The sequence below is a fragment of the Curcuma longa genome, chromosome 2 (genome assembly GCF_044706935.1).
Source record: "Curcuma longa cultivar G26 ecotype Majalengka, Jawa Barat chromosome 2, ITB_CL_G26_1.1, whole genome shotgun sequence".
NCBI classification, from domain to species: Eukaryota; Viridiplantae; Streptophyta; class Magnoliopsida; order Zingiberales; family Zingiberaceae; genus Curcuma; species Curcuma longa.
The window spans coordinates 7,907,511-7,918,718 of record NC_133862.1 but is presented as its reverse complement, the minus strand read 5'-3'; the positions used below and the strand labels follow the sequence as shown (position 1 = coordinate 7,918,718).

At 41.3% G+C, this 11,208-nt stretch overlaps 2 protein-coding genes across 2 annotated transcripts; both read left to right on the top strand.

The window, feature by feature from the left end:
- LOC141821521 (uncharacterized) lies at positions 1-1,035 on the top strand. Its single transcript, XM_074708923.1, has one exon. It carries the CDS (start codon positions 1-3, stop codon positions 883-885), a length of 885 nt encoding a protein of 294 aa, XP_074565024.1. The 3' UTR covers positions 886-1,035.
- Positions 1,036-4,944: 3,909 nt separating this feature from the next.
- Positions 4,945-8,303, top strand: LOC141822285 (protein SMAX1-like). The gene is made up of 2 exons (XM_074709725.1): positions 4,945-6,449; positions 6,551-8,303. The coding sequence occupies exons 1-2, from the start codon at positions 5,203-5,205 to the stop codon at positions 8,133-8,135; spliced, it is 2,832 nt and encodes a 943-aa protein (XP_074565826.1). The 5' UTR covers positions 4,945-5,202; the 3' UTR covers positions 8,136-8,303.
- The last annotated feature ends 2,905 nt before the right edge of the window (positions 8,304-11,208 follow it).

The following is an 11,208-nucleotide window of genomic DNA, read 5'->3' as shown; positions in this document are numbered from 1 at the left end:
ATGGCCATCCCAGACAAGCTCCTTGAATCCTTCAAATCCTCAACTCTTTTTGCGTCCATCATCCTCCTCTCCGCCGTCTCTGCTTCCTCCTCCCTCTTCTTCTCGAGCAGCCACAACTCCCTCTACTCATCTCTCACGAGACCAATCTGCAGCAGAGTAACCGACATCACGACCCTCTCTGCCTCGATCGGAAAGACCAGCATCAAAGACTCAGCCCTGCTGCTAACTTCCTTCGTCATTGCCTCCTTCCTAACGCCTGCAACTATCCATGCTTGCTCCAAGGGAATGGCATGCGCTCCGAAGAACCCTTATACCGACATCGTCGTGAAGACCAAACGTGCGTGGAAATCCTCCTTTATGAGCCAAAGCTGTGTCACAATCCTTCACACCTGCTTCGTCCTCTCGATGGATCCAATTCTTCTTGGATCCACCGTAATGTCGCACGACTCGAAGCTTTTAGTCGTGATGCTCATCCTTGTAGCTGTTTTGTCGGCGGTGTATTACTTCTACGTAGCAATAGTTTCGCTTCTGTGTTTAGTGGTATCTGCGGTGGAGGAAGAGTGTTACGGCATGGAAGCATTTGGCAGGGCACTGGAGCTCATCGGCAGGAGAAGGAAGCAGGGAATTATAATCAATGTTCTAGTGGTGGTTCTTAGCAGTGTTGCCACTTTAGCATTCATGGTTTTCTCCCCTTCATCCTCAGATTCTGAGGAAAACCAATGGCGGATTGAACTAGTTCGTATTGGCATGGATGTGGTGCTAAACTTCCTCATCTTGGCTACAACAACAGCGCTATACTACGAGTGCAAGAAGAGTGAAAGGGATGAGAGTTTCCGAGAGATTGAAGAGTACATTGTAGATGTTTATCTTCTCACTAGCCCTTAAGCAAGAGGGATCCTTCCATTCAAACGTGTGTATAGGTATTGCAGATGTAACAAAATGTTTTTTGTACTGTAATATCCTTTATTTCTGGAAAATCATGAGTGCTCATATTGGGAAGAATAGACAGGTAAGCAATTCTGAAATGAAGAGTCTACACATTGAGCTGAAGATGAAATGCAAAAAAATGGCAAAAAGTGTGAAAGAAAAAAAGGTAGAAATGTAGATTATGTGAACTCGATATTGTCTACTTTGGATCCACGCCGTCATGATTTTGTTTTTGAATTTTATCTCAAAAAGTCTCGTACCGATGAAATATTTTTTCATCTTATAACCCCAAGATTTTTTTCATGTATTTTTAATGTCAGACTTTGATTGTATTCCAACAATCTATCCTTCAAACAAAAGACCACTGGAAGCCCCCCCCCCTTAATGGTCCCAACGGACCCCTTAATGGGAGTCGGGTCCCAACGGACCCATCCCCTTAATGGTCCCGACAGACCTCTTAATGGGACTCCCGCCACATGGATCCCTTATTCGTATGGGTCCCAACGGATCTAACCCCTTAACGGTTCCAACGGACCCCTTAATGAGGCTCCCACCACATAGACCCGCTCTGATACTACTGTTAGATCCGATGAAATTCATATATATCTCTACAACGATACGCTATTGTCCACTTTGGGTCCACGCCCTCATAGTTTTATTTTTGGACTTTGCTCAAAAGGTCTCATACAATGTGATATCTGAGCCTCCCCCTTAATGGTCCCAACAGATCTTTTATTGGTACGAATCCCAATGGATCCGTCCCCTTAACGGTCCCAACGAACCCTTTATTAGGAGCTCTTATATCAATGTTAGATCCATATATTTCCAATGTGTGACTTTCCAATTGAAAGAACAGTGATTCTTTTGAAGCTTTTTCGACGAAGTTAAATGGGTTTGGTTCGTATCTGCATATACAAATTACAATTAAGTTCACTTTTAAAAAATCAAATCCAACAACTGTTCACCATCAATGCGTTATTTTCAGCAAAAATTTCTTACATGGTTATAAGAATAGTTAGAACAACAAAGCATAGGAGCAGTAAAAGCTGTGCATTCGATGTAGTATAACTAGATTTCAAAATGAATGAATGATCAGCTCAATAAGTTATGTTTGAATGAACACTATTCAAAATAAGATGTGCCATAACGAGATCCCTCATCAAATCAAGAATGAGTGCATGAACAAGATCATGTTGGAAGGAAAAGAAGTTGTAAACAACTAATTCAAGCACTAAACTTGAAAATCAGATGCGTTTGGGATAAAGAATAGTGAATGAACAGCTCGATCATGTTTGATTCAGTAAAAGTAATGGATCGAACCAACTAAAAGCACTGAGACTAGAATGTTCAACCGGTTGTAATCCCTAAAAGTACTGACTCTAACCTGGAGACGGAAGCTAGATCGACCATGGAAAGCAAACGACGGCCTCCCGTGCAGGTTCAAGCACGACGAGATCGGAAACAGCGAGGAGAGAGTGCCGGTAGGGCACGGAACCAGGATTGTCCTTGGAACTCAGTGCGGGACGACTTCGCCGGAGAATCGTTCTCAACCTCGAGATCCGCCTACGTCGAAATGGGGCGAGGGAGAGAAAGAGCATTAGGAAGAGGAAGGCGGGATGCGATCCGGGGAGATGGAATCCTGCAGAGGGCGGAGGAAAAAAGACGGCGACTCGGATCGGGAGAACTGAGTCGGACTCGGACTTGACTCAGCCGAATCGGTTATAGACAAGTCGAATTGGTTCGGATGTCAAAAATTGATCCGATCCAATCTGAAAAAATTATATTAGAATTGAGGATTTAAATTGGATTAAATTTAAATCGGATTTAAATTGAATTTAAATTTAATATTTAGGATAAATTAATTAATTTAAATTTTATTTTTAAAATTAAGATGTTTTATATAACGAGATTAGGCGTTGTGGGGTACGGTGGTAATAGTTGAAAATATAAATACATGTGTATTGCATATTTTTCATACGTGTTGACCAAAATAAAGCACGTATGCAAACGCGTTTTGTTTTTTCTTAATTTTGCCATGTCTTCAAGTCAAATTTGTCCACAAATGAAAGATAAAGTCAACGCCTAAGAAATGAATCTTCCCCCACAATCAATGAGTTTCCAATCAATGACTTTCCAATTTTAGATTATCATCCTCCCTTTTTTATTATGAAGATTAATCTTGTTAGGGATGGTCAATTCAAAGTCAACGGTATAAAATTACAACTCTCATATAAATTTTAATTCATTTCTATAATCTTGATTTTCTATGTTCGAATTTAACAAAAGACAATGGTTAACATTGTAGATGTATAATCGATGTATAATTAAAAGATACAAAAGAAAACCATAACTTTGACCAAGACTTTACATTAATATATCCCATTTTTTTAAAAAAATATTGAAAATTCAAGATTATATATATATATATATATATATATATATATATATCAAGATTATTAAATTAAATTCAATATTGAAAAATATTGAAAATTGAAGATTTTTTCAAAGTAATGTTCCTCTTTTATCTTTAAATTATTGTTGACCATAATAATTTCATTTACACGTGTTAATTGTTTATGGTGAGACTTTTGGAACTAAGCGTTTACATTTGATTAGGCAAAAGAAATGGGAGATAATAAGAGGGAGTGGAGGACATAAATTCACTATTTTATTTGATCAAAAATTATTAATTTATTAATTTTCCTATTTTATTCGATGGAAATATTTTTGTTCTCGGCTCTAATTAAACCTCCAATGTGACATGCGGAGTAATTTATTGTAATAGATAATGTCAGAATCTTTTTCACGTATGGGTTAATTATAATTTTTCGATTTATCTTCTTATAGATGATTGTGAGATCAATCGTATGAGTCTGCTGGAATGATATATTATACCTTTTGTGCAGGAAAGACGTTTACTCGATTCCATAATGATTTTATTTCTTCAAAAAATTATTTCCTCAAAGATTTAATCTTTATTCTCAATGTGATAATGTACTATTTAAGTACCAACTCAATTATCTCCTTAAATACTAATTAAGCATCCAAAGTACTACACAGGGAAAATTTAATAATAATAATATATACATTTGTAATGCCCTTGGAAAATTTTATTTTGCCTCTTACAATTTTCAACTTTGCACTTTACCTCTCGGAGTTTGTGAAAATTTTATTTATTCTTTTTCTTTCCTTCGCTTAAACGGCAGAGCGAAATTCGTCAAATTTAAAAATAAAAAAATGGCACGAAAAGTTTGTGTTTGGAAGAAACGAAAGAAACAGAACACAATAACCAAAATAAAAATAATAAAAATAAAAAACTTTTCCATCTCAATATTAAAATAAGATGGGCAAAAAATTAAAAAACATCCTAATTAGATAAATCATCGAAAGCATATTATTTTTAAAAAAATAATTAAAAGGATGCTTCATTATATGTTTTACTTTAAAAATATTTTTTATTTGAGTGATAATTGTTATCACCGAATCAACTTAATTAAAATTATTAAAAATTTTAAAATAATTATAACAACTACTTAAATAATTATAATATTATGTTATAATATTGTAATAATTATAATTATAATAGTTATTTAAGTAGGTATGACACTATTGTAATAGCTATTAACTAATTACTATAACGATATAATAATAACTTAATAACGGTTACCGCGTTGTGCCAAAAGAAAAGCGGCAACATAAAAACAAACAAATAAAAAAATATTAAAATTTATTATGATTAAAAGATTTCATGGATTCTGATAACCCAATTGCTGCGATACCGCCACAAGAAGACAAATTAAATGTTTACAATAATCAAAGTCCAAAAAGTTGTGATGCTTGATGATGATAGACCTCGTCTTCCTCTCAATAAAATAAAATAAAATCCAAATATAATATTTTTGAAAAATCTCTTCTTATAGGTTTTTTTTTGATGAAATTTAATAAATAAAAAATAAGGCAGTGATTATTATTAGAGAAGGAGGAGGAAGAAGAAGATTCTGTTCATTTGGTCTCAACTTTCTCTCTTCCTTGAATTCTTTCTGCCTCCGTACTCCTACTCCAGAAAGAAAGACACAGGGAACCAAAAAAGTTGCCATCTTTTTCTTCCCCTTCTTCTTCTTCTTCACGATCTTCCTGTTTTTGTTGTGGGAATTTGATCGATTGTCTTGGTTTTGGTTTCGCTAATTTAGTAAAGGAGAGATTTTTACTCGATTTGAGGAGATCGCCGGAGGATTTAGAAGTTAAAGGTGAGATTTTTAGCGGTGGGAAGAGAGGATGAGGGCGGAGCTGAGCACAATCCAGCAGATGCTAACGCCGGAGGCGGCCAGCGTGCTGGCTCGCTCCATCGTGGAGGCGGTGCAGAGGAAGCACGCGCGGATCACGCCCCTCCACGTCGCTGCCGTTCTTCTGGCTGCGCCCTCAGGCATCCTCAGGAGGTCCTGCTTGAGCTCTCACCCGGACTCCGCCGCCCACCCGCTCCGTTGCCGCGCTCTGGAGCTCTGCTTCTCCGTCGCGCTCGATCGCCTGCCGTCTGACGGCGGTCGGGACGCCGCCCAGCCGCCGATGTCGAACGCGCTGAAGGCGGCGCTCAAGCGCGCGCAGGCCAACCAGCGTCGCGGGTGCCCCGAGCAGCCGCAACAACCGGCCGCGCCGCTGCTGGCTGTCAAGGTCGAGCTCGAGCAGCTCGTCGTCTCCATCCTCGATGACCCTCAGGTCAGCCGCGTCATGCGGGAGGCCGGCTTCTCCTCCACCGTCGTCAAGGGCGTCGTCGAGCAATCACTCTCCTCTTCTTCCTCCAACTCCTCCACCTCATCTACTATCACCGCCGCAGTGCTTTCCACCACCACTTCCCCTGTTTCATCTGTTCCGCCCTCCCCTGCCCACCTCTATGTGAACCCCCGCCTCCACAATGGAAGCGGCGCAGCTGCCACAGCCAGCGGCGAGCAACCGCGAACGGAGGAGGTCAAAAGGGTCATGAGCACACTATCACGATCCAAGAAACGAAATCCAGTTCTCGTCAGCGATATCGATCCGGAGGCCGTTATCCAGGAGGTGATCCAGAAGATCGAGTCCGGCGCCGCCCCGCCGCCGCTCCACACCGCAAAAGTTGTCTCTTTTGCCAAAGATTTGCCCGCTGCCACGGCATCCGGCGACAAATCCTGGATCGCCGCAAAGATACGAGAGTTAGGCAGCGTCGTCGAGTCTCAACTCATCGGTGGCGACCACGGCGTGGTGGTCGATATCGGAGACCTCAAGTGGCTGGTGGAGAGCTCCGCCCGGCCCCCGACTATCACTTCACCGAAGATCAACGCGCAGCAGACCGTCTCCGAAACCGCCCGCACCGCAGTGGCGGAGATGGCGACACTTCTCAAATCGTTCCGCGACGGCGGCCGCCAGGTTTGGCTACTGGGCACGGCGACGTGGACGACGTACCTCCGGTGCCAAGTCTACCACCCGACGATGGAGGACGACTGGGATCTGCAGGCGGTGCAAATTGCTCCAAGGTCCCAAAATTTTCCAAGGTGAGATTTTTATTCGATTTATAAGGTTTTCCTCTTCGATCTCATCCAAGAATCATAACAAAAAAGCAATTGTTTTCTTCTCCCCGATTCAAAATCTGCAGGACTAGTCAGCAATTTCCAGGGACAATAAACTCTGCAACGAACACAGGGATGTGCGCACTTTGCACCGAGGGCTACAGGCACGACATGACCAAGGGAAGCCATCAACCTCCTCCAAAGGTAGACGAGAACAAAGCATTGCCGCCATGGCTGCAGCTGGCCAAGCTCCGCAGTGAATCCTGCACAACTGATCATCAGCACAAGGAAACGCTGCTGAAGAAATGGCAACACATATGCTCTCGGCTTCACTCCAAAGCCTCTCCTCCTTCACCGTTGCTTCTCTGTTCAGGAAACTCACCAGCTATATCCCTTCCTGAGATATCAGTGAAGACTGATCTTGTCCTTGGCAATTCTGCAATCTGCAATCCGAACGAGCCCAAGAAAGTTGAGTTCTTGAACCAGAAGAAGACTAATTTCGCCGGCGTTTCTGATATCGACACCTTCAAGAGGTTGTACAAGGGGCTCCTGGACAAGGTCAGCTGGCAGCCGGAAGTGGCCTCCGCCATGGCCGCCACCGTGCTAAGACTCAAGTCCGAAAGCAGGAGGAGAGGCCATTCCTGGCTTCTCTATCTGGGGCCCGACAAGATCGGCAAGCGGAAGATGGCCACCGCGCTATCGGAGCTTGTATTCGGGACTCCTCCTGTCGTCGTCAAGCTCGGCGGCGATGATGAAGAGGAAGGAGAGTGCACCGTGAGCTCCTTCCGTGGTCGGACGTCGATGGATCGAGTCGTGGAGGCGATCCGGAGGAACCCGTTCGCGGTGGTTCTCATTGAGGAATTTGACCGAACAGATGATGTTCTGGTGAGGGGAAGCATAAAGAGGGCGATGGAACAGGGAAGGATGGTGGACTCGCATGGACGAGAGGTCAGCTTGGGAAGCGCGATCTTCATCATGACGTCGAGCTGGCTTCCGGAAGAGCTCCAGAGATCTCACGAGTCGCTGATCAAATACGAGGAGAAGGTTCTCAGGGCGGCAGCGCGGGGGCAGGGGCTCGAGCTCTCGGCGGAGAAAAACACTTCGAAACGATGTGTCGATTGGCTCCGACACGGCGCCCCGCCGACGAAGCTCCGACGGCCGCTTTCGCTGGACTTGAATCTAGCCATGGGGACGGCGGAGGACGACGATCCCGGCGAGGGGTCGAGCGACGTGACGGTGGAGCGTGACGTCAGCAAGGAGCGGCTCGACGTCAAGCGATCGACCTCGTCCGTGGCGGCGGAGATGGCCGAGCTGGCGGACGGCGCGGTGGTGTTCGAGCCGGTGGACTTCTCGCCGATGCGGCAGCGAGCGGCGGAGGGGATATCTGGCATCTTTGCGGCCGTGATGGGGGAGAAGTGGTCGATGAGGGTCGACGAGGAGGCCACCGACCGGATCGTGGGCTGCGCCTGGATCGCCGGCGAGAAGCTCGACGAATGGTCTGAGAGAGTACTAACTCCTCGCTTTAAGGAATTAAAGGGAAGATTGAAGACGGCTGAGGGAGAGGTGGTCGTCCGGCTATCGATAGTGGAACGCAGCGGGGCGAAGGCGAACAGCAACCGCAGCGAACGGGACTGGACGCCGGCGGTGAGGGTTGCGGTAGAAGGGGCGTAGAGATAAAAATTATGGAATATTTGAGGGTGGATTTGTAGTTTTGTACACGTAAACATTATAGTAGTCTTCCTGTTCATTTCGTTAAGTAGGCGTTAATGACAGATATTAACTATACAAATTCAATTAACTTTGTATTATATAGTTTTTTTAGTAAAATATATCAAGAAAAGGCTGATTGTTAGTCTCCAATTAATGTTCTTTTTATTCTGATTGTTAAAAGAGTATTTTTAAAATAAAAAAATTATCAAAACATCATCTCATCTTATATTTTAATTTATAATTTTTCTTATTAAGTAAAATAATTATACCTTTTAAGAATAATTTTAGTCAAAATCCTCTAAAAGAAGGAGATTTTATCAACACTATTTCAAATGGATACAATATTAATCAAAATTCTTAAGCAATAGTATATTTTTAAAATAATTTTGATTTAAGATGAAGCATAAAAGAATATTTCAGATATTAAATTATAATAAAATAATATTTTAACAATTTTTCCTAAAAAAATAAATATTCTTTTAATAATATAGATAATTGTATCATGTTAGCCAACATTGGTACCTAATCCTTTCTATTTTTGACTTGGTCAAATAAAGAAAGATTAATTTAAATTTCTAAAAATAGAAATGGATCAAAATCCTTATTAATCATGTGCAAAATCACTCCCTTAATTCTTTAATTTAATTATCTTATCAAATAAATTTAAACACTATAAAATAAAAAATAACAAGGAGACAAACTCTAATTAATTAGCTCATTTAATTGCTACCCTACCACAATCACCACAAAGGCAAATTCTATTCTACTACATTTGAGATTTAAAAAAATAAATTTTTAATTTAGTCGATGAATTGAAAAAGATCAAATTGAACATCTGAATTATGAGAGGAAACTAAAATAGAGACTTTTAATTGTGGCCTGTGGCTAAGTGCCAACCCAATTAATGAATGTCATGTATGTGCATGGACAAGTAGGAAGAAATGGTCCAGTGAAGGAGGACGATTCCCTCACGACTCTTCCACTCATTAATACCAATACCACCAACAAGTGTAGAAAGGGTGCAACCTCTTATTTATTGCGCTTTGCCCTCGTAACCAACAGATTTACAGTTTGACTTTCTCGATTTACCTCCTCACAGATGGTCGTGAGGCCGACCGCCGCTAAGGTGACGGATCCACCTTTTTGCAGAAGAAAAAGGGTGCAACCTGTTTTTGGAGCAAGACAAGTCATTTACGCCTCACAGAAAGATAGATAGATACAACTAACTTTGAATGAGGACTAAGGAGCTAGTCGGCTTGTGCTTCCATTCATTGCCTTTTTGCCTTACCTAATTGTCGTCGAGAGATTTGCGTTGAGGCAAATTAAGGCAGTCCATGTGAAGCAGTGGACCACGGTTGCAGAGGTGACTACTGCATGAGAACAAAGAGACATATTGAAGCAAAAGGAAAATGATGGATGGGTGTGTTGTGTGTACCTCATCATATCCATGGACAAAGGGCTTGCCACCCTCATCAATGAGTGATAATGGCTAGACAGACTTGTCATTACTCTCAGGATCTGATCTGATAGGTCAAGAAGAGAAAGTTGTAGAATAGGAACTTTCTGAGGTGAGAAATGGTCTGAATTTGATATGTTCGCAGGTGGAATTGAAGCTTACCTGAAAGCAAGCGTGGTTCATGATTTGATTCTTCCAGGTCGACTTTGCTGGACTCCTGTAAAAAGAAGAATTGAATACTAATTAAGGCTTATTTAATTTCCACTGAAGTTATTTGTGAGAAAAAAAGAGCAGAGAGAATTAGTGCATTCTGGGAAGATCATAAACCACGTGCACTTGACAAATATAAGAGATGGCATGCATCTTCAATTATGAACCAATATCAATAGGAATTAGAGCACACGTAGTTAGATAATGCCCTTTTCCGTCGTGGTCAACTAAAGCTTTTCAATTTACCTTCTCACAGATGATCGTGAAACCGACCGTATAAGGCTGTTGATTCCACCTTTTTACAGAAGTAGAGCACACGTAGTTCAAAAACTAAATATGCTGTGCGTGAATACTGATCACTATAAGAAGAAAATACTTGTGTCTTCAACTCCTTGGTACTGAAACTATTAGCCTATGATCAGTGCCTCCTAGCTAGCTCATTGAAACCTACCTGCAATGCAGAAATGAATACATGAAAGTCACTAATATGTTCCACTAACCACATAATATATCCTCAATCTTGGCATATTCAATTATTTACAAGAGGGAAGGGACTTTTCTCAGCATGAACTTAAAGAAAGTGGGTCTGGTCTCTATATATGTTGCTTTACAAGAATACTCAGGTGTTTGTGTTTGTCCATCACTTCCTAACATGTAGATTGGCCCTCTGTTTTTTATGCTGAAAAGGTCATTTCACAAGAACAACAAGCTGAACTTGAAAATTCAATAGCATATATATGAAATATTTCCAGATTGAACTCACTATATATAATACCACCACCTCCAATTTTTTCAATAGCATTTGTAAACTCACTCTAGGAAGAGTTAAAAGCTTGTTGTTGTATTTTCCTTTCTGCTGAATATGATCCTATGAATCTGATCCAATTTTAGGTCATCAAACTAGAAAATAGAACCTAAATTCCTCTTTCAATTCCTACAAATACGTCGTAGTTGGAGATCGAAACGCAAGTACTTGGGTGACAACCTGAATGTCCTACCGCGACACCATTACTCTGGGGACTATAAGTCCCCATTAAAAAAAATAATAAATCTCAGTCAGTCTCATGGACTCAATCCCTGGGGGTGGCTGACCCGGTCTCACGGAAGTTTCCCACCAACCATCAAAATAATTAATAAATCGAGAAGCACATACGCTATAAGTCACCCACTAGTTTTCCTAGAAGGGTGCGATTGGGTACTTTAAAGATCGATTAATGTTGCAATTCAATTTTTTTACTAAAATAATATTTTTCTAATTTATTTGGTTCGATTTTAAAATCCACAGATGGATTAAATCGATTAAATTAAATTATCAATCGACTGATTAATTAATTCCATAGTTTGATTTATTTAAAAAATTAATTTAAT

Excerpts from the sequence above, each read along its gene's own strand:
- LOC141821521 (XM_074708923.1), top strand. The coding sequence starts at position 1 with ATGGCCATCCCAGACAAGCTCCTTGAATCCTTCAAATCCTCAACTCTT.
- LOC141822285 (XM_074709725.1), top strand. The coding sequence starts at position 5,203 with ATGAGGGCGGAGCTGAGCACAATCCAGCAGATGCTAACGCCGGAGGCG. Across the intron at positions 6,450-6,550 it reads AGGTCCCAAAATTTTCCAAG|GACTAGTCAGCAATTTCCAG; the intron begins GTGAGATTTTTA and ends CAAAATCTGCAG.